This window comes from Corvus cornix, chromosome 26, assembly GCF_000738735.6.
Source record: "Corvus cornix cornix isolate S_Up_H32 chromosome 26, ASM73873v5, whole genome shotgun sequence".
Taxonomy (NCBI): Eukaryota; Metazoa; Chordata; class Aves; order Passeriformes; family Corvidae; genus Corvus; species Corvus cornix.
This window is the reverse complement of record NC_046354.1, coordinates 3447725-3470622: the sequence shown is the minus strand read 5'-3', so window position 1 is coordinate 3470622 and position 22898 is coordinate 3447725. Positions and strand designations below refer to the sequence as shown.

The window sequence follows — 22898 nt, the reverse complement described above, 5'->3', positions numbered from 1 at the left end:
AGGAAAAGGACAATTCTGGGGGTGGTTGAGTTGTCAGGTTGCTGGGGTTTTGGTTTTGTTCTTTTTTTTTGCAAGACAATTGTTCCTGAGCCAAGGCCCCACAATACCAAGTCGGAACAGATTGCTGTGGGCAAACCTGCCCCCTCCATGTCCCTCCTCAAAAGCTGCCACTGACAGCGACAGTAACAATTCCTAGGGTGGGGACATCCTCACCACTCTCTCTTCAGCAGCACAGAGGCAGGCAGGGATCCCTGCCTGCACCCTAGCACAGCAACCTGTCCCCAGGTATCCCCTCAAGCACCACCAAGACCACTTCTGGTCCCTGTGGCTGAGCAGAGACACATCCCTGCACCCCGCGGGTACCGCAGCATCCCTCACACACACGCTGAGCTTCCCGCTCTCAGCAAAAGGAAATCGCCGCATCCCCAAGGCTTGGGAAAAACCCTTCACAGGCCAAGGACAAATCACCCAGGGAGGAAGACGAGCCATCCCACACCCCAACCCACGTGCAGGTGATGGCCTGACCTACCTATGCACGTCACCCCGTCCGAGTGCAGCAGGAATTTGACGTGGCAGCCGCACTTGGGCCCCTGGTCGGTGTCATCGCAGGTGTGCTGGCAGCCCCCGTTCCCGTAGTTGCAGGTCACTGTGGGAGCAAAGCACCGGTGTCACCATGGCCCCAGCTCCTCCTGCCTGGCATCCACATGCAGTACATAAAGCTGGCTTGGAAACACCTCGTCTGTACCTGCAGACTTCCCTCCCTCCTTCCCTTCCTTCCTTCCTCCTCCCTCCCTCCTTCCCTCACAGATAATTCCTAAAGCCCTTCACTTTCCCTGTGGGATCTTGGCAGATGCAAACTGCCATGTGGTTTCTCATGTCTTCCCTCTGCATGTCTGCTAAATGCCACCAGTGGAGTCCGAGCAAAGGGGATGGTTGACCCTGACCCTTAATCCAGTGCTATAGGGAAAGGGTGAAACTTTCCTGGGCTCTGGAATGACACAGGAGCTTTTGGGAATCCTTGCCAGCCCTCCCCGGGGGGCAAGGTGTGCTCTTCATTTAGCTTAGAGGGAAAGTAGGCTCATAGGATTAAACCTCCATTTCATCAGCGATTTTACATGTTTGCTGCACACAGCAAATGAGAAACAAAATAAAAATAATTGCATAAACACACACATATCTATTTAATAACCCTGGCACTGCCAGTGGGATGCTGGCAGGAGATCAGACAGGCTGAGAGCACCACAACCCCCAGGGAGAGGATTCCTGCGCTCCTCACATGCCGATTGCACTCTCCCTGTTCGCCTCCCCTTTGGAAAGTGAAACACTGGGACAAGAACAGGGGATGCTGAGCCTCTGGGACCCCCTTGAACTGCCATTTCAGCCTGGTCATATAAGGACACCACATCTCATGGCAAAGGGGGCTGCCAGAAGCATTGCCTGTAAAGGCAACAGAGGCAGAGCTGAGCATGCTGAGCTTCAGGCTCAACGAACTAACTGCTATCACGGGGTCACGGCTTTGCTGCAGGGGCAGGAGGTGTCTGTGCCATGGGGACAGGGTTAGGGGGTCCCTGGGGGCCGTATCCCCAGCCCTGGAGTGCTCCTTACGTTTGCAGTCACGCTGGTTCTTGGTGAGCTCGAAGCCGGGACGGCACTCGCAGGCGATGCCCCCTTTGGGAGTCTCCCGACAGATGTGGGCACAGCCGTGGTTCTTGTTCATGCAGTTCATGCCTTCTAAACGAGAAAAGGAAGCAAAGAAATGCTCCAAAAGCTGCTGGCACTAGTCAGCAGTGGCAGAAGGACGTCTGAGGTGGGATGAGATGGGGAAATGATGGCAAGGAGGGGAAACCTTGTCAGTGAAGACCTTGTGGGGACAGGATAACCCTGGCCAGCTCCTGGCACAGAGATGCTTGGAAAGGTGGACAAAACCACCTGTGAGCCTTCAGCCTTTGATCCCTCCCATCTTGGGTGAGACCCTGCTCCCACATCTCGAGGTGGCTTTAAACCCCATTGAGCTCAACACCCAGCACCTGCATCCCTGTTCCCAGCAGGGACCACCCACTGTGGCACCGGGAGGAAGGAGCAGCCAGCTCATCCCTCTTGGACATGCAAGGATGGGGACACAGGAGATGCCGCTGCAGCTGCTCAGCCATCCTGGGCAGGGCAAGATTCCTGGGGAGCTGGAGTGACCAACACAGCTGGGAAGGAGAAGGAGGAAAGCAAAAACACTCAGCTGGCTTTGCCAAGCAGCAGAGATAAAAATCAGCAGAGACGCAAAAATCTCTCATTTCCTCCTATTTTGGCTAAGAGCTTGCTCCAGACGGCAACAATTTAGAGCTGATACCGAGACGAAGGGCTCAGTGCTGTGCAAGACCTGGCAGGGGAAGATGTGTCTCTTAAGGTGGTGTGAGGAACTCCAGGTCCTTCCATTTATCAATAAGTTGCTCTGGGCATAGGATTAATATCCCTTGTTCAGTATTGCTGTGCAGGGACCTGCAAGGATTTTGCTGCAGGACATTATCACCTCTTCCAACGTGTTTGTCATAGATTCAAACCTGCCACACCACAAACCCAGCAGCAGCACCTAAACACGGGCAGGAGTGGCCAGAGGTGACAGAGGACAGACCTGCCTGATAAATGCAGGGATGAAGGGTGCCCCGGGGTGTGGAACTGCTGAGCACTGACCTTCAGGGCGCTGGATGCAGGTGTGCTGGTTGTCACTGAGGAAGAAGCCCTCCCGGCAGAAGCACTCGTAGCTGCCCATCATGTTGACACAGGTCTGCTGGCACCCACCGTTGCCCTCCGAGCACTCATCCAGGTCTGCAGAGGGAAGGCGGCAGGGGGTGAGCACAGCTGCTTGGCACACCAAGGCCATGGGGACCGGGTGGGACAGATCTGCTGGGTAGCAACCTACTGCTGCCTTACATCTGTGATCCCGCAGCTGGAGGAAAGGGGAATGCTTGATAGTGCAGGGGATGAAGGCAAAGCACAGCAGGAGTGGGTGCAGGGGTCATACAGCTTCCCTGACTCATGGCCTCATTTTACAGAAGGGAACACCAGACCACAGAGAAAGGGGCTTTCCTTGTCTCAGAAACCCCAAAGCACCCAGGATGCTCATCCAGGATGCTGGCTGCAGCCGGCCCCTGCTCCCAGCCCCTCGGAGCTTGTTGCCAGCTGGGGATGCCTGCACTTCATTAGGAGGAGCTGGGAAACCTTAACCCAGAGCAGGGATAATTACTTGTAAGGAGACTCGCATCCCCTGCCCTGCCGCTCGGCTGCCCTCACACCTGTTTTGGTTTAACAAGCCAAGGCTGGAAGGGGCTGAGCTGTGGCCCCGTGGCAGCAGCAATGCCCTCGCCCCAGGCTGCTCCTGCTCCAGCCCTGCAAATCCTGCATTTAATGAAGAGTAACTGCCCATTGCTCTCTCTAGAGGCTTTTTGGGGACAGTGGTCCGAGCTGAACTCACCAGCACCCTGAGGTGCCAGAGCAACCAGGACGCCGGGCTTGGGCAGAGACAAATCTGTGCCGTGGCCGTCCCTTGCCCCCTCTGCCCGTGGTGCCGGGTGATGGTGTCGGGCCGGGAAGTGAGGGGCCCCATGCCAAAGAAAACGTCCTGTGAACTCGAGCGTTGCAGAGCCGCGGCTGAGGGGAAAACTGAGCCCCGCCAGCATTGCCCACCGGAAACGCCGGAATAGCGGCTCGGTGACGGCACGCGCCAGGGGCTCCCAGGCCCCCCAGCACCGGCCCCCTCCCCAAACAGCGCAACACGCACCAAAACCCCTTGTTTTTGGACAAAATGGATGGACAGATGGATGCCCGAGCAGTGTGGGTGCCTTGCACTGTGCTCCAGCCCCTGGCAAGCCCTGAGGGGACGCTCAGAAATATCAAAGCAGGGCTGCAGCTCCAGCTGGAAATGGCCAGGCATCGGAGCCAAGGAGCACCCCACAAACTTGTTATCTTGGAAAGGAGGTATTGAAAACACCCTCTCACCCACAGGGCAGTGAGGGCTGATACCTGGGCTGCAGCCAGGCACAAAGGGACGTCCTCTGTGATGGCGGGAAGCTTATGGCTTCCTCCAATGCTCATCACAGCCAAGCTATGTCCTGCAGATGCCAATAACTCTCCTCAAATCCTCCCGCTTAGAACAAGGGCTTAATGTCTTGCAACTTCTCCTTCCAGCTCTGCTCAAAAATGAGGAGGCAGCCATTCAAACCCGATGGCTGAAACGAGACTCCGCCGCTCTAATACCTGTTTTATTAAACACAACAGAGATGGGCAGAAACCAGCAGAGCCTGTGTCAGGACGGGGGCTTGAATTCCTGTCCTGGTTCAAAAGGTCGCCCAGGGTGGGCAGTGGAGGGGCCTGTGGACTCTGGTGGGCACGTACCCTGATCCCCCTCCAGCACAGCTCCTGCCCATGGCACTGGCAGAGCCTGGGCACAACACGCTGCTTTGCTCTACTTCTCTTTCTTTTGACTAAAAGGGAACGCAGGCAGGCTGGGCCAAGCGCGTCAGGATCAGGGATGAGGTGCTGGGATGAGCTAAGGAAGGGCTCAAGGTGGGAGCCAGCATGCTCCCCCCACATCCCTGCTTGCCCGGCTGCTCCCCAGCCATCTCCATCCCCTCCCACCCAACTCTGTAAACACATGACGTCCAGCTTTCCTTTCTTCTCCTCGGGCTCATCCTCCCCCGGGAGAGGAAGGCAGAGCCGCCCGCCCGCGCCTCCTCCCAGCTGTGTAAATCTCCCCCCTCCCCGAGGAGACTGCAAAGATCCCGGTGATGGTGGTTAATGCAAAGCGTATGTGTCCATAATCCCTTCCCCCTCCTCCTCCTCCCAGTGATGAGCTCATTAATGACCCCTCTGCAGACACTAATTAGAAAATAGCATGAGCTCCAGGCGGAGGGGAGGCGGGCGGCTCCGTGCCCCGGAGCTCCCACCGCAGATGCCGCGGGAGGAAGCGGGTGACGGGCGCGGGCAGCTCGATGGGCCCCGGGGCTCTGACGGGAGCTTTGGCTCCGCCGCGGCCGGATGGAGTTTGGGGCGGTGGGAAGTGGCAGGGAGGATGCACGGCTGCTCCGTAGGCAGATGCCGGGTTTTTCTTGGCCCGGGGATTATTTATCCAGTCCCTTCGCTGGTTCCCATCCCCACCATATTTGCTATTAACTCATCTATTTTGGCAGGTGCAGGGCTGACCTAAGGCACGAGCGGAGAGAGTGGCAGGGCCCGGGTGAGCTGGTCCTGCCCTGGGCAGCCACACAGAGCTGCCGGCCCGGCTGCTTGTCGCAGCAGGATGCGGCTGGGGGGAGCCTGTGCCTCACCCCCAGCAAGCCCAAACCCAACTCTCCCAGTTCTGCCTTACCCCAACCCTCCCAGTCTATGGATAAACCCACAGAGCGAGTTTTTCTCCCAGCATGGAGCATCCTTCCTTGGCATCACCCCCGTGTAATGGGGAGCAATCCTGTCCCCAGAGAGCCATTGAAGCACAGGACATGCCTGCAGCCAGCTTAATGCCCTGGGAGTGCCACCACGGTTCTGTGGCTCTGCAGCAGGTCTTGGGAAGTGCCCAGCAAAGAAAGCCAGCAGGTTGGTCCCAAGGTGCTGGAGCAGCTGAGGAACTGCAATGCACCGACATCCCTCACCTAAGCAGTTGTGGCCATCGTGCGCCAGGCGGAAGCCGTCGTAGCAGGTGCAGCGGTAGTTGCCGGGGATGTTCACGCACTCGTGCACGCAGCCCGCGTTGTCTTCCCGCTCGCACTCGTCAACGTCTGGGGAGAAGAAGGGCAGGAGAGCTGCAGGGCTGCCCCCACTGCTGCCCCCCATGGGTGCTGCTCCCTGCATCCAACATCTTTGCCACCCAGCTGGTAACGTGCCTTCTGCTCTCTCTGCATATTCCAGCAGGTCCTCAGCTCCATTATCACCTGCAGCACCCCTCCAGACCCTACAAAAACATCCCCATTCTTCCCAGTCTAGATGCTGGACCCCCAGCCAACCCAGGGTCTTACAGCCTTAGCTTGGTACACCCTCTTGGGATTTGCCGGGGTGCTGGCAGAGCAGCCCATCTCCATGGCAAAGCCCTGCAGTGCCTGGAGCGCTTTAATCCCTCTGCTGTTTGTACTCAGCCCATCCTGACCCTGAACCTGCTCCAAGCAGAGCTGGGAATTTTTCCCCTGCCCCAGTCCCGCTTTCCTGCTGCTGCTGCCCCAAGGAACCCATTTTCTTTCCATTCCCCACTGAGTTGTATCTATATATAGATATATGCCTATACCTATGTCAATATCTCCATTTACACCTATATCTACATCTATATTGGTATCTACACCATCTATATCTCTGTTTCTATATCTTATTTTTCAGTTTCTTATGTTTTAGCTGCTAATGCAGTTCTGCAGCCTTGGGGTCAGAAATCCTGCAGGAAAATAAGCCCAGCTTTGTTCAAAACAAGACCCAAGTGACCCTTCATGGGCAGCCCCAACCATGCCAGGACAATGGCACCGGCAAGGACAGTCGGAGTCCTCTCTGTCCCCATGCACTGTCAACAGGCCAGGAGTTTGGGGCATAAAAGGGGAATAAAAGGTTTACAATGGGATGGGGTAAACAAGTGGTCTTTTTGCATGGGCCAACGCTGATGAGCCACCGCTGGCCTCTGACCAGCCAGGCTGTCACTCGCCAGCAAGGCTCCAGCTCTGACAGCGGCGTGTCCCTACCTTTGCAGTGCTTCCCATCCCCGGTGTAGCCGGACTTGCAGATGCACTTGTAGGACTTGGGGGTGTTCTGGCAGATGGCGTCGATGTGGCAGTTGTCGGTGCCCTCCACGCACTCATCAACATCTGCAAGAGGACAGGTCAGGGGAGCAATGGGGAGAGCCTGGGACCTCTACCCCCTGTCCCCATGGGAGCCACCGCCCAAGGTGATGGATCCCAGCAGCCTCCAGCTCCTCAACCAGCCCTGATGCAGTGGATGATGGGCTCTGGACATGGTGAATCGCTGGGTCCACTCCCAAACAGCACAACTTGTGTCCCCTCTTGGACACATCACCCTGAGACTCCCTGGCCCTTTCATGTGTCTGATGATAGGAAATACTGCTCCAGCGCTCCTAGTCCAGGCTGGAGCCAGCCCAGGCAGAGGTGAAAGTCTCTGTCTCCAATTAGCTGTTTCCTGAGCCAACCAGGCACCCAAATAATCATCATCGCTTTCTATTCTTAGGCACCAAGGAATGTGCACAATTTAGCAGGGACCACACTAAATAAACCTGGGAGCCAGGAGTGAGAAGCAGAAGAGAGAACAGGGGAAAAACATCAAGGCTTCCTTGGGGGCATGGACAAAATTTGCATCATCCCCATCCCCTGTTGCCCCTCAACCCCCTTCTCTGGGATGCAGTGCCGTGGTACTCAGGATATCACATCCAGAGCTCCACGTGCTGGCAATGGCCTCAAGCAGCAATGCCCAAGGGCTTGCTGTGACAGGAGGTCGTGGAGTGGAGGTTTTAACGGTATTTGGGAAATGGAGAAGCCTCGAGCACATGGAGTGGAGGTTTGTGAGCAAAAGGCTGTTCAGCTGACTCTCACTGCCTTCCTTCCCTGCTCTGGCAGTCAGGGAGATGTGGTGCCCTGAAGCGGGCACATCCCCTCCCTGGCTGCCAGTGCCTGGAGATCAGTCGGGGGCTGAGCATCACCCGCAGCCCCTCAGGTATGGGCAGGGCTCCCAGAGCAGCCCAGGCTCCAGCTCCACCGGCACGTGGGGAGCACCAGCGCTGCTCCTGCAGGGATTTGCTTCCACCTCCTCTCACAGGGATAGGAAGCTTGTCACTGGGGAAAGGGGACCTGAGAGTCCCTCCAGCTTTCCTGTATCCCCTCAGGAGGCATGTGAGGCTTCAAAGCTTTCAGCTGCCTTTAAAAAACTGCTTTTCAGCAGCCCCAAGAACAGAAGTGCTCCAGGAGGTCTCCAGAGACCCAAAACATCCCTGCAAGCGGTGGGCGGGCAGGCAGCCCTGCAGCTCCGCGGGACAGGGGCCACGGCCGCGAGAACGCCAGCCCGAGCCCTGTCCCGGCCACCCCGGCGGCTCTTTGCCGGGAGATGTGAGTCACCCGGCCGGGAGGAGGAGAGCTTTGTCTCTGCACCAGGGAGGCGGCACGTGCCTGCGCATTGTATAAATATTTACAGCCCGCATTCATATTTGTTATTTGACATTAGCCATGGCCCGCGGCCACCACGGCCTCCCTTGGGCCATTAATCACCGGCTGGAGGCTGACCCACCACGGTGGGGACGATGGAGGGATTGCACGGGGAGCAGGGCCCTGCTCCTGGCTGGCACCTACAGCAGCCATGGCACTGGTCACGGTGCCACGGTGCTGCGGCCACCCCAGCAGCCAGCGTCATCACCTGCCTGTGCCAGGGGTCCCATGGGGCTCTTGTCCCTTCGGGGAGCTGAGTGTGGCTGTTCAGCATCCCAGTGACTTCGCCTCAGGCTCCTGCATCCCTCACTGGGCTCCCAGAGGGGCGGTGGGAGGTCGTGGCACTGGAGCAGGGAGATGTGGGGGGATGCCACGTGCTGGCCACAATGTGCGTGGGAACTCAGCAGCAGCAAAGCTGCTGCTGACCCAAAGATCTACTGAATCTGCAGATCCTGGTCCTGGCCCTGCATGGTTGGGAACCCCCCTTCAGATGTTCCCCCAAAGTCATAAATCACGTGATGCTTTGAGTCATGGTGCCAAGGTGACAGTTGTCAGGTCTGGCACCCTGGGCACCCACCCTGGCACACAGGTGGGAACCAGCACCCAAACTGTACAGACCATCCATCAAACCCCATCTCCTTCCCCTAAAAACACTCAAAACAAGAAGCATCCACCAGGCATCAATCACATCATTGAAACTTTCCCAGCCTTTTGCCAGGAATCTCACTTTTGGGGGAGTTTTATTTCCTATTTCTTTTTCCTTCTGCACTCTCAAACTCAAGACCACGAACAACATGCATGAGGCACTGAAGGCACCTCTGGCCCCTTCCCACTCACACATGTATAGCATCTTTTTTTTCCATCTTTTTTCTTTTTTCCCATTCTGTAACTTCAAAAGTTCTCTAACTTTGGAAAGATTACACAGCAGCAAAAGTACAAAAGAAAACATTATCAGTTTTCCACTCTGTAATTTTTCCAAAGCTGGAGTCATTCCGAAAGGTTACAGGATTATGAAAAAAATAAAAAGAAAATGAAAAAAAAGTGTGTTTGTGGGAAGAATGAGTAAATACCCTCCTTGGCACCCCAGGAGCTGTCCTGGGATTGGCAAAGATCCCAATTTTAGAATGCTGAAATTTTGGCTCCTTCAGAAATGATGTAGTGAATTAGAGTAAAACCCTCTGAAAAACTCAATTTTTAGCATTTTTGTCAACGCAAGCAACATTTTCCCATGAAAGGGAAGGTTTTCTCTCAGGGCAGCTGGTTTTTCCTGCAGGAGAATTTTCTCCATCCAAAAAGCTGCCTGTGGCCTTACTGCAGGTGCTTTGAGTTGCTGCCACCATGTGAGAGGGGTCATCTTTGAGACAAGTGAAGATATTTTTTTTTAAATAAAAAATCGTTATTGATGTTCCTGTCCCTATTTGCTCTCAGAAGTTCCTCACTGGGGTGTGCCCTTCTTGTCCCCCTGCTCCAGGGGACCTGCTCCAGACAAGGTCCCAAATCCGGGTGGGCTTTCTGGAAGGTTTGCCAGTCCCCCTGCAGACCCGTACCCCTACAGCCCCTCCATCTCTTCCTTCCACAAATAACCAAAAAGCGCTGTTTTTCACCCACAGCTGCCTGAAATGAGCCCAAACCGGGCAGCGCAGATGGCCACATCATGCCTCAAATCCCTGGCACTGGGGAATTCTGCACCCCAGTGGGGAATTTGGTTTTGATGAAGATGTTGAGTCTCGCTGGGGACCGCAGGTTTCGCCCACGGTGGCCCCGCTCCCTGCCCAGCCCCATGCCCCTGTCCCACTGCGCTGGGGCTGAGCAGGGCTCCTCAGAGGGCAGGAGCATCCCTGGCACGGCCATCGCCGCGGGCTGCGGCGAAGGGCAGGAGGTTGCGGCGCTCGCCCCGCGCCTCGGGCCATGTTTTTTACTCCGTTGTGGGTGGGATTTTCCAGCGCTGGCTGTTGGGCCCCGTTCCGCTCCAGCTGCAGCTTTATTCTCCATTTCAAAGGCAGCGGAGGCAGACGGTTTCAACGCCACTGCCATTTCGAGCGTGCCAAAAGCGGGGGGACCGCCACCTCCCCGGGACCGGCGCGCACCCACCGGGAGCCGAAGGGCTTTGACCGAGGGCCAGCGGGGGAGGCGGTGGCAGAGCCCACGGACACCCGGGTCCCACCTCTGTGCCCTGCGGCGTCACACCCGACAGCGAGTAGGGGGATAAAGCAACAGCTCGTATATTTTTAGAGGCTGGATTGAGGCTCTTTCCTCACTTCCTTATTTTGTTTAAAAAAAATAATAAAAGATGGTTTTATCCATAGGCCGAAAGTCCCAATAAATCTGAGGAGGGGGGTGAGACAGGGCAGCAAAAACTGGCCTGAAAAAACCCTAAACAAACAAACCCACCATCCTTTTTCCCCTCTCCTGCAAGCGCTTCAGCTTTTTCTACAAATTAATTTTATTCTTTGTTTTTATATAGGCATATATATTAACAGCCTGTCTGTATGGGGATGTGTGTGTAGCTGTTGGCAGACATGAGGAGTTTCCACTCGGCCTTAATGCCAAATTAAAGCTTTATAACTTCAGTAGCTCCTTTTACCAGGGTATTAATAACCACCTCAGACACTGTGGTGCAGTTTATTAATCATTTGTTCGTCCAGGGAGCTCACAAGGGTGACTCGTGCTGTGCCACAGCAGGATGGGCTCAGGGCATGGCCACAGGCAGTGGCAGCCCCCTGGGAGGGGATATGGGCCAGGAGAGGGGAGGAGTATGCTCTGCAGGGCAGCCTTCTGTAAACTGGCTAAAGAAGTGTCATCTGAACTCAGAGATCCCGACTCAGGTGCTGGGTGATGTCTTGCTGCCAGGATGGGGGTGCCAGGGGTCCCTGGGCAGGTACCTGTGCTCAGGATGGCTCAGAGGGGATGTCTGCATCTCCCCACGCAATGGAGACCCCTGAACCAGCCCAGTGCCCACACAGCCACCCAGCTTTCCCAAAAGCAGGTGGGACGCAGGAGATGCAGCCCCAGCACTTGGCCCTGTGGAATGATGGAGCACGGAAGGACGAGGAGCCACAAGTCACAGCGAGGAACTGGGGCCATTCCCAGCCTGGTGACCCTACTGTCCAGTGCCCAGACCCTGCTTTATACCCTTCACCATGGGTTTGGCTTCCCCAAAGCTGTCAAAGACCCAGAAAAGGGCTTTTTTATCCCCTTCGCTGATGCTTCCCACTCCCATGAGGGCAGAGCCAGGTTGAGCTGTCCATCCTCTGCAGTCCAGGTCATCCTGATGGATCCCAGTTCCACCACCATTCCCTGGGTAGGAAATGGTCCCTTCACTTCCATCCCACCTCCTTGTGCCAACCCTGGTCACTTCAACCCCATTCCATCACCGCTTCCCCACAGAGGGTTTGATGCTCCACACCAGCAGCGTGTTCATCTCCCCAGGGAATTGTCGTTGCTGTTGTTGTTCCTTTGGCTTATCGGACTGACCCAGCCTTGCCTTAAAAAATGTGTTTGTTTGTTTTTTGCTCCGGGAGCAACAATCTCAAGATCTCCAGCGGGGACACAGCCTCTCCAAAACACAGCCGGGCATCCTCCAGGGCTGCCAGACAGAGCAAACTTAATTTGCCATCCCAGACTTCTCCTAAAGCCTCTCAGGGGACTTAGAATTTTGAAAGTGAAGGTTAAGGTCAATCACGCATACTTTTTTTCTAAATGGATTGCTCTGGTGTGGCTGTCTGCAAAGGAAAAAAATCTATGTAAAAATAAAAGAAAAGAACCCCCAATTCCTGAGCAGTTTGGAGAGAGCAACACATCAGCACTGGAAGACTCAAGGTGTCTGAATATTTATACTCCAGTTGGCAGTTACAAAAAAACTCTTCTTCCCTCCTTCCTACCCACCCCCTCCCCTTTTTTTAATCTCGGTACAGGCACGTTAGACGCCCTCAGTCAAAGATCTCCTTTGAACTGTGTATGTGAAATGTTTACAGTTTTACATTTCATATTTCAGCGGGGTGGAGGGGACAGGCACAACAGTCGCACACTGTGAATGCCGGCGAGGTAGGAAGGCAGAGGCCAAGGGGGAGGAGGTTTGGCGGCAATGGGAGGGGAATCAAACAGCATCTCCACGCTGCAATTGGAAAATTTTAGACTCCTTAAAAAAATACAGAAAAGTAATCCCAGGCAGCATAGGCTCTGCAGGTGCATCCCACCGCACCAGCCCCTCACGTGGGACAGTGGCTCTGGCCCCGGGCAGCCACACAGCACCAGCCACAAGGGCTGGTGCCAACCATGGATGACCATCGAGTGCCCAGTGGGCTGGGCTGGGGCTCTGATCCCACCCAGGACCCTGAATGGGGGCTGTGGGAATGCCAAGGGCTGCAAACTGGAGTGCTGGGGTCTCCCAGGGAGATGCTGCATCTCCCTCCCAGACCCATTCCACGGCAACATCTGAGGGGATGTGCAATTAGTTGCAAGGAAAAGTGGCAAATCCTGGGATGTGTTCCCAGTGATGAGGGTGCTTCCAGAGGGGCTGGCACTGCCCGAGGATGGTGCAGAGCTGCCAGTCCCTGGGCTCTGTCCTCCCAACATACAGAGAGGGACTGATGCTGGCAGACAGCAGGTAAGGGCACTGCTCCACTGAGAGAAGGAGCTCAGGACAAACTCTTCTGCCTGGAAGACTGTGAGATGGACCGATGGACAAGAAGCTGGGACTGGGGTGACATTATCTATCCAAAACCCAGAGGAGTGGTGGGCACAGCAGTGTTTGGGCAGCTTGGCCTGGGGACCGCAGGGAGAGAGTCCATCCCAGCTGTGGATGCGTGTCAGGAGCCTCCCTATGGTTATTTAGATTTATATTGTCAGTTCTCCTCTTGAAAGCTTGCCTAGCCCTAAGCTGACTCCACAGGCAGCCAGGTCCACTGGGAGACACCCTCCAGGCCCAGCAGCCGGCTCTCTAAATCCTTCCTTCCCCACAGACTAAACTTTCTGGGGTAATTCAGTGCAAGAAATGAGCCAGCAAGCCCGACCCACAACACGACATTATCCCAGCAAGACAAGACCATCCGATGGGAGAGGAGCCTTTCCCAGCCCGTGACAGTCACCTGGCAAGGGTGGCTGTCCCTCAAAAGGGCAAAGGTTTCAGGCTGATGTGTGCCACATCCTTGGGGTGTCACCCGGCACACACACCTGATACTTTCGAGAAATATCCTTCTAACACGTCCCAGACACACAGAGAAGGTTCAAGGAGCTCGGTGACAGTCAGAAAACCAGGAGACAGTGGGTTCTGAGGAAAGGCACACGTTGTACCTGCCATCAGTGATGCCCAAATGATGCCTGTGAGTTCGGCCTCATCCAAAAAGGACCAGCACCGGGCCCACCCCTGCCCAGAGTCCTTGCAGCCCCATAGGCACCAACCTTTGCCCCTCCCCAGCCCACAGAACCCCTCGACTGCAGCCTCAGGGATCAATTCCCCAGCGCAGCCCCCCTGGCTGGCGAGCAGCCGGACAGCCGGAAGGAGCCAGCGCTGTCCCAGGCGCACGGCGGGCTATGAACCCCGGCGCAGGATTGAGCTCACCTCTCTCCACCCCCACTCCACCCCTCTTCTTCCCTGAAGGGATCTGTCAAGTCTCTGCACGATGGAATTTCACTTTGCTATTTTAATGCGATTCTGGCTCAGGCTTAAATGGAACTGGAAACCAAAAAGCCTTAATAAATAAATATTATGATAAGAAATGAAAGCAATGCATACACTCAAGATAATTTGAGGGGGGATAAAAACCTAAGCATTCCTTTCTGTGCCTAAATCATAAAGCTTTACGTGAAGCTGGACGCCTTCTCACCAAACCTTTGCCCTGGAAAATCTCTCCTGCTTGCCCAGGCTGCCCTCCGGAGAAGTCGCCTATTGTTTTAGAAACACTTTGAGCCAGATAAGACAATAGCCTTGAAATTCCTTCTAACTTTGTCGGTGACAGGGCTCGGGCGACCATGCGCGTGGCTGGAATCCGCCTACAAGAGATCTTTCATTATATCCTGCGCTCCGAGATTTCATTCACACGCTATTTAATCTCACCGTACGCACAAACACGCAGCTGCCACAACAGCCCAGCCAGAGCCGGGCTGGGGAAACCTTACATGCTATGGAAAGAAAAAGAGAAAACCCGACAGATTGTCCAGATAGTGGTGAATTAAGGAGAAAACCCCCTTTGAGACAGCCAACGGGATCATGTATAGGGCTGTGTGTGCTCGTGTGGGCGCGCGCACTCCCGCGCGCGTGGATAGAAAAAATCTGAGCTAAATATAGAGGTGCTATAGAAAAGCGAAGGTATAGATAGACCATACATAAAGCTCCGTGTGTACGTCTGGGAAGGGGAGGCTCTGGCTCAACACGGGAGTTATGGAACAGAAAAGCCCGAAGTTGATAAGGATGGGACATACCTCTCTTTCCAAGAGATAGGGAAAGGGCTCCCTTAATTTTCAGGCTTAGCTGTGCTCAGCTACCCGAAGTTTTCTGCTGCCCACACCCCTGCAGCCAACATCTGAGATTCCCCCGTGCCGATGTGAAGTCCCCGAGCACAGATGCAGCCTCCCGGCGTTATCAACGCCCGCTCCGCCATCCCTGCCCTCCAACCCAGCCCGGAGCAGCCTCCTCGCCCACACTGCTGCCGTGGTAGCCCCATCTCACAGACACAAAACCAGCAGAGCCCTCCAAGCCCCTCCAAACAGCCACATTTTGCCTGTGATGGATGCAGACTTGTTTGCCCACCCTAATTTTCTGCCCCTGCACCCCCTGCCTTGAGATAAAGATTCAAAACCAAAAAAACTGAAGTCTAAGAAACGCAACTCATTAAAGAGTTTACAAACCCAACCCCAGTCCAAGGCAGTAGGCGAGAATATCTGCAAGCGACATTTAAAATCCCCTCCACTGTTTGTTGTTACTGCTGCTGCCTTCTCCAGCCTGCACTTAAACCCCAGCTCTAACGAGGAGATCCGGCTGCCCAATCCACACATCAAACAGCAAACCTTCGAGCAGGGAAGATTTTCTCTTACCTTGACTGGCTTTATTTGCCAGCGTGTTTCCAGAGTGGAGGAGAAAGAAAAGGATGGAAAATCCAGCAATCTGCAAAGCTCCCATTGCAATCCCAGTCTGCAGGGAGGAGCGGGGGCAAGAAGGGGGATTTCTAGTGCTTTAAAGGAAACAAGGGGCTGAGCATGCGAAGGAAAATCAAGGGGAGGAAGGGGCTCTCTCCTTGCCGTGTGTGAGACAGAGGGAGGGAAGGGAACTGAACTGATGGAAAAAGCTGCTCTGGGTTCAGTTTGGGGCTCTTGGTGCTGCTGAAGAGGAGAGAGCGAGGGAGGGAGACCCAGGGCAGTTGGAGGAAAGTGGACTCTATCGCCCTCTCTCTGGCGGCTGCTCTGATCCCTTCTCCTCCTTTTTTTTTCCCTTAAATAATCCCAGCCAATTCCAGTTTTGCAAGAGCAGCAGCAGCAGGAGCAGGAGCAGCAGTGCTGGAGGGGGGAAGCAGGCGCCTTGCCCTGGTGCTGGGGACCTGGGAAAGGGGAGTGGAAAGGAGAGCCCCATCCAAGCAACGCCCTTTTTCTCTCTCCCAGCCTTTCTTTCTTTCTTTCTATTTGGCTTTGGTTACTCCTTCACGGCTCCCCCCTCGCACCCCCAAGGCTGGGCTTTGCCTGCAGGAATTTACAGTCTGCGCTGAAGGAGAAGGGCCAGTAGCCATGGAGACTGCTTCCCTGGGAGCAGGGAGGTCAGGCGGAGACCATGGGCGATCAATGCATCAATGCAAAGCCCCCCGCAACCCCCAGACCCACCCCGCACCTCGCAGCCCCTCGGCCAGCTGAGGGCTTGGGGTGGTGGCAAGGGGAGGGGGGCCAGGGGGAGGCGTATGGCATGGGAAAAGGCAAGGGGTGGGAAAGAAAAGGAGAAGGAAAAAAAATATATATATCATTAAAAAACCCGAGAGTTTGCAGATGGCGCGACCTGGCTGGGCTTGGTGGCTGTAGGAGCATCTCGGGGTGCTGGGCAGGGGGAAACAGGGCCAGAGAGCAGCTCTGCTGGCTGCTCTGAGAGGTGGGAGGACTGGAAATAAGGGTGGGGGGGAAAGAAAAAGCCCTTTCTGAAATATACTGGGGTTTTTTGTTTGCTTGCAGGACCTTCTCACAGCCCAGCCCCCTGCAGCTGGGGGCACCCCAGGGAGGCAGGGGGACCCCTGCCCTACCCCGTGACTGTCCTTGTGCTGGGAGCTGCTGGCACCATCTCTCTTCCGGGGTGTTCCCGCTCCCTGAGCCAGGAGAAGCATCACCAGCCAGGAAACTGCAGCAGGAGGTAAGGCTGGGATCCAGGAGCAGGATCGGGAAGAAGGTGCGCAGTGATTCACCTGTCCAGGGACACGGGGTCCGACAGCCCCAGTGGTCATCCTGCCCACAGGGTCATCCTGCCCATGGGCTCCCTCCCAGCCACTGTGCTGCCCCTACACCCTCCCAAACCCCCTTTAGTCCTAATAACCCCTAAAGATACGACAAAGCGGGCTGGAGGCAGTGGGAAATGTCCAGCTAAGCCAAGGCACCCACGGTGGAGAGGAGGGACCACAGCTGGACAGGAGGACGCTGAGGAGTCCCTGGGTCTTTCCCTACAAAAACACCCCCTCCCTGGGCTGCCCTCATGGGACAGGGACCTTCCCTTTGGGAGGGGGTTTGCAGGAGCACACCCGTAACTCAAACCCATCCCTGGCACAGCGAGGCTCCACGGCAGCTGGTAAGGGGCAAAGGTGCAAGATGATTCTTAAAGCTGTAAAAAAATGTTGTCCATAAAAATAGGAATGTGGAGGTGTTGTCCTTAGGATGTGCTGGGAGAGGACCCACCAGTGGGAATGTGCTATCCCACTGCTCACTGCCGCTGGAAGAAGCCGGCTCCAGTCTGTGCCAGCAGCTCCTGGGTACAAAAGCTCCTTTCCTGAGGTGTCGAGCAGGACGGGGCTCTGGTCATTGCAGCCCACATCCTGATCTGAAGACATCACCAGTGGGGTGCCACCACCCTCCTGTGAGTATCAGATCAGCAGCTGTGGCACTGCTTTTCTTCCTGGGCTGGGATTTGTTGCAGAAACACAAGTCACTTATGGCAGAGACGCATAAGAGCAGAGTCAAAATGGAAACTCTGCTCTGGATGACGTTGGCGGGTCTCTGTGCCCAGCTGCTGCACCTCGCACCCCATCCTGTGATCCTTTATCATCATAACCAGAGGAAAACTAAACAATCCTCCTTTTTTCCCCCCTCTAACCTATCTTCTAAATCTGGAGACCGATCTCACGGCACGAGGGACAAGACCTTCAGCAATGTTGATTTATAACTGAGCTTCTAAATTGCAGGTTTACGCATTAGTATAAACACCCATAAACCAGCCTTAAATACACAGGACCGTGTGTAATTAAAACGCCAAAACACCGAGCAGCCACGTGACAGCACGGGGGAATGAACAAACTCCTCGCTCGTGCCCAGACCGCCTCAGCAGGGACAGGTCTCTGGCCAAGTGCTCCCAGTTAAACCAGCGCCTTGCACCGCTGGGGCTGGGTCTTGCCTTTGAAGGCACCGCTCACACCGCAGGAGCCAAGGGGCTGACCCCCATGTCTCAGCCCTCCAACGGGGTTGCAAAGTACCACAGCAAAGCAGTGGGGTTGCAGTGAACTGCTGATGTCCAGGAATTCCCAAAAAAGCGATATAATCTTGTTTTCTTCCCAAAGGGTGCTGCCTGGTCGGGCGGTCGAAGGGGCAGTGGAGGTGCCAGGGCTGTGCATGCCATGGTGCCCCTCCAAGCACAGGGCTGTCTCCCAAGGGGAAAGTCGGGCAGATGGGGATTCCCAACATCACACAGGGAGTCTGGAGGGAGTGCCATGAGTCACACTGAAATCACCTGCAGGGCAGCCCGAGCTTTGGCCCAGTGGTTCCTCACCAGCTCCTGTTGCTGCCGCGTAGGGCTGGCATGGATCCGCACCCGGGAGCTGTCTCCAAAACTCTTCACAGGCATTGGGACAACCCTGCCAGCCCGAGCCTTGTGTGTGTGTGTGTGGCAGGGAAGGAGGTGGCAGGATTCTCCTCCCTGCTGCCTCCACTCCCCGTTGTGCACTTCTGGGCAAAATCCATTTGCTTTGGCTTCATGTAGGGCCAGAAGATTCGGCCCATTGTGCTGTGGCGCTGAAGAGCCGGCGAGGAATTGTCAGCCATGCTGAAACGGTTACATGGGGAGTCATGAAAATTTACTGCACCATGCTCCGGTCCCTCGCCAAGAAATAAAAGCAAAAGATCACAACAGGCATTTTTTTAATTTGAAGCAAAATTAAAAAAAGAACGGATCCGCACTCAGAAAACAACAACCACATCCACAGATCAAAGCAGCTGTTCTCCTCTCATTCGGGGTTTTAAGAGGTTTCTGCAGCTACAGAGATGTTTACACAGGGAGAGAGATACATACATTGTGCTGTCTTGATGCTGCCTCTCCCCCCTTCATCTGGCAAAACATTCCCTGGGAGGCGATATGAGGTCATTCCTAGCCCCTGCCTTGTTTTCCTCAAGCTGCAAGGCTTCGGGGCAAGAGGCAATTCAGTTCCCATTAGCACACACACATTTGCACTTGGAACCCTCCCATGTACATTTTGCCTGGGGGGTGCTCTCGATGGACTGGGAACCAACCCTTGCCAGCTTGTTCCCAGAGGGAATTCCAGCAGCCGGAGCTGCCGTGAGGGCCAGCGGCTTTGGCAAAGCCCCTGGGAAGGGACATGGAGCCGGGAGGTGGGCTGGCATCTTCTGCAGACCAGCATCTTCTACAGACCAGCCGTAATGTTTCTGTGGCTTCCACCACTTTTACGACGAGAGGGGCTGAACGGCTCTGGGGAGCACTAATGGGCTGTAAAAGGCTTTTTCCCCTCTGCCTCCTTGGCTCCAGCCCAATTCCGAGCGGCAGTGAGCCCCACTCCGGTGCTTGCGCAGGGACGGAGGCCGTGGGAACGCGCCAGGGCAGGCTCTGCCTTCACCTCTTGGCATCAGCACCTTGGTCCTGCTGCTCCGTGGGCAGCACCCGCTTTGGCAAACAGATGGATTCTGGCCGTGAGCCAGGCTGCACTGTCTGTGCAAACGATAAAACCCTCCGAGATGATTCTCCCCATCTCTAGCAGGGATTTAATGCCATGTGCTAGGAAGGAGCTGCTTCGGCTGTGTGTGCTTGCATGATGCTGAGCCAAAAGCTGTTTCTGAGGCTGCACAAGAAGCTGCCGAGAAGCAGAAGTCCCCGAGGCCCTTAGGGCTTGCAGAAGCAGTTATTGAATCAGGCAGGGATACTGCAGGCAGAAGAGTGAACCAGGAGATTTCCCTTTCCCTCCAGTCCACGAGAACAAGAGGGTAAATGCTGCCAGTCCAGAGCAGGACCCCCCATCTTTGCTGGACCCAGCAGCTGGGGGATGGATGCTGGTGCTGCATCCAGACCCTGAACACTGGAAGGTGCTGGCTCAAGAAAACAGCAGCCCAGACATTTCAATGCCCCAGCGAGGGCTGTGGTCTACAACTTGGAACAGAATAGACTATTTTTAAAAACCGAGAGGAAAACACAGTATTCCCAGTAACACGCCAACAGTCCAGGCTCACGCAGCTCAGCCGGTCCCCAGCACTCGTCCCTCATTTCCCCAGCCTACAGTTTGATCCAGATGCCTCCAAGGTGGGTAAAAAAGCACCAGGTCCCACTAAATGACTGCCTGGCACCCTGTGACACCTTTTTTCCAGTGTCATGGAGCTTCCCAAAATGCTGCCTGCGAAAGCCCTTGTTTGTAATTCCCAGTTTGCAGCAGGAGAAGGTGACACACGCTGAGGTGTAGTGACTTACCCCAGCGTCACCAGGAAGGTCAATGGCAACGCCAGGAATAGCCCCATTCCCAGTTAACCACTAACCACACTTATCCCAGAATAAGGGTCCCTTTTTCCAGCTGAATTTATAACAGCTTTCCAAGTGACATAAGGTCTTACAGAAATAGGCAGGCTTTTATTCCAGAATAATTACTGGGAGATCGGACTGGAGCGTGTATAATTACACTGGTGTCGCTGCTGCTGGTGAGTTGGACCCTGTGCCACTGGGAGACAGCTTTTATCTCATCCTACTTTTCCACGAGCACATGTACGTCAGCTGGGAGATCGTCAGGATGTGGGTGGAGAAGGAAGGGGCTTTGGGTAGAAAGGAAAGTGATGTATCACTCTCTACAGCTCTGTTAATCACATTTCCCATAGAAGATGGTAAAAGGTCTTCAGCTACTGAAGTAAAAAGGAGTCTTTTGGGGTGTGCTGGGTCACACCCCAGATGGACTCAGCAACACTGTGCATCTGCTTTGAGTCAGACACAGCTTTGGAGCAGGTGGGTTTTTTAAAATACATTTTATGTCCCACACTGGTAAAATCAAGCTCTGAGTCCAGGTCGAGGCCTGAAACACATTTCTGACAAAAGCTGTGGGAACACATCATAGGAAAACACCCTTTGAAAGTAACCTCATCATTTATCAGGTGTTGATGTGTTTGTGTGTTGGCAAGAATGGCGCCTACCAGGAATGGGGCTGTGGGGGGCTGTGGGGGGCTGCTCTGCTGCCCACAGCCGCGACAAGGCAGGGGTTAACTGTGACACCACGGGAACTCCAGGACCCAGACACACATGTTTAAAAGTAGCACTTCTCTCCTTAAAATAGTTTATGGATCTTACTCGGGGATAAATCCAACACCCTGGAGCAGAAGGAGACCTATTAATTCCTGAGTTTTTTCACGCTGTAGTAAAGCAGCGGTTTTATTTGCCCGCCTAGTGTAAGATGTCAGTCATTTTCCCACTTGCATTTCCATCTACAGTTTAACAAGGCAGCAGTTTATTTCCAGAAGCCCCGGCCAGACCCCAGCCAACTGCGTCAATATTTTGTTGCTTACACAAATGCCATCATTAGAGTCAATACTGTGTTCCGAGGGAGGCTTTTTCCCCTTTCTTTTTTCTTGGATGATGCATGTACAGCTCTGGAAATATGGGAGGGTAAAAGAAGCCTCTCCGAGCGTGTACCTGGCACAGAGGTATGGGCACAGTGCTCAGGGCACTGACCTGACCAAAGGCATTTGCTAATTAATTCATTCTTCTTAAGACTTAACTGCCTCTTGCCTTCAGAAACCAAGGCAAAACCTGAGCCAAATCCAAAGCCTGTCAGAAAACACGGAGAGACCCTCATTGACTGCAGAATGCTCCAGAGGAGGGAGCTGGCTGGTGCCAGCCACGGAGCCGACAGGGGCAGCCATCCAACTCAAACCGGCCGCTTTGCTCTCCCACACGGCTCCTCGGTGCCACTTTTGGGATAGAGGAGAGAGGCAGAGCTTGGCTGTGCCAGGGGCTCCCCACCCTCCTCAGCCTCCTGCTACAACACTGCTTTGGGGTGTCTTTCCTGTGCTGCAGCAGGTCACCATGGGCTGACCACGGCTGCTGGCTTGTTTGAGGGATGCTCCTCAGCCCACACTGTCTTGTTGCCTTTGGCATGCTCTCCCAAAAACCCTCAGAGGTTTTCTGGTCCAGCATGAGCTCATCCCTCTGCCCCAGCCTCCCCGCACACGGCTCTTGAGCCATGGGGCTCTCAGGGCACCCCCAGCACCTTCCTGAATCCACACCCCACCCACACCCCTAGAAGCTGGGGGGTTTTAACACTACGTGTAGCTAAAACATCTGATAAAATCCCAAGGGGAACAAGGAGAACCCAAAGAACAAGGGTCTGACAGCCCAACCAGCTGGGGAAGCCCTGCAGGATCTCCTTCCTAATCCAGCATCAGACCACTTTTGCATGAGAACAGAGCAGCCTTAGTGTGTCAACAAGCCCTAAACGCCCGAGGGCAGCTGGAAGTGAGATGACATTATTTTTTTTATTTAAAACGGACTTCTTAACCTACAGGAAAGTAAATGTTCTTCTAGGATGGCCAAGAAAACCACACTGGGATTTTCCAAATGGGCATGACTGACTGTTTATGAGCAGAGGCTTCCAAACGCAGGAATAAATGGCTTGCTCTCAGCAGGTTTTCCTTTCTATATTTACCCTCACCTGAAATGAACATTATTGCACACTGCAACACTTATTCCCTCTGATCAGGGCAGCGGGCGAAGAACTAACCAGCCGCAACACGTCAAATAAATTGTTAATCTGGTGTTTGCACGGGCAGGGGGAGGAGGGAGTCCCCTGGGTTTGGGGCAGGGCCCAGGTCCTGCTTACAGCTCCCATCCCAGCTCTGCAGGAATGCTTTGCTTGCCTGCTGCTGCTCCTGGCTGCTGAGAGCTGGAGCTGGGCCCTTCACGGAGCTGATCCATTGGTCCCTGAGAGGTCTCCAGCCCTGTAACACCCAAGCAATCCTGATCACGGGCAGCTGGTAGAAAGGGATGGCATGTCATGCAAAGACCTGCCCAATGCTGCAAGAGAAGACTTCTGAAGAGCAAGAAAGTGCACCCAGACTGCAGGTGAATGTTCAAGCACAAGATAATCTTCTCCAAAGCACTGGGCTTTGCCATCCATCTCCACGAGTCCCAAGTTTCACACTGCGTGCTTCTCTGCCTGTTCTCAATGTGGGAAGTCCCTATGGATGCAAAGGGGTGGTGCCTCCCAGGGACAGGTCCCCTGGAGGCACAAACTGTCCTGCTGATGCACAGCTTAGCCATAAAAGACCCAGAAGTTTCCTTGATAAGGGGCTGGGGGC

At 54.8% G+C, this 22898-nt stretch overlaps 1 protein-coding gene across 3 annotated transcripts in view; it reads right to left on the bottom strand.

Moving 5' to 3' along the window:
• SCUBE3 (signal peptide, CUB domain and EGF like domain containing 3) overlaps positions 1-15710 on the bottom strand; it is a 30605-nt gene extending 14895 nt beyond the window's left edge. For 2 of the 3 annotated variants that reach the window (XM_039565462.1, XM_039565463.1), the window contains exons 1-6: positions 15201-15710; positions 6702-6824; positions 5637-5762; positions 2683-2817; positions 1606-1731; positions 530-646 (exon numbers count right to left, since the gene is read on the bottom strand). In XM_039565462.1, the coding sequence (XP_039421396.1) occupies positions 530-646; positions 1606-1731; positions 2683-2817; positions 5637-5762; positions 6702-6824; positions 15201-15285 (712 nt within the window). In that variant the 5' untranslated portion in view covers positions 15286-15710. Of the gene's footprint in view, positions 1-529; positions 647-1605; positions 1732-2682; positions 2818-5636; positions 5763-6701; positions 6825-14588; positions 14697-15200 lie in introns of those variants that run through there. The other variant, XM_039565464.1, reaches the window with a different exon arrangement.
• Between the last annotated feature and the right edge of the window lie 7188 nt (positions 15711-22898).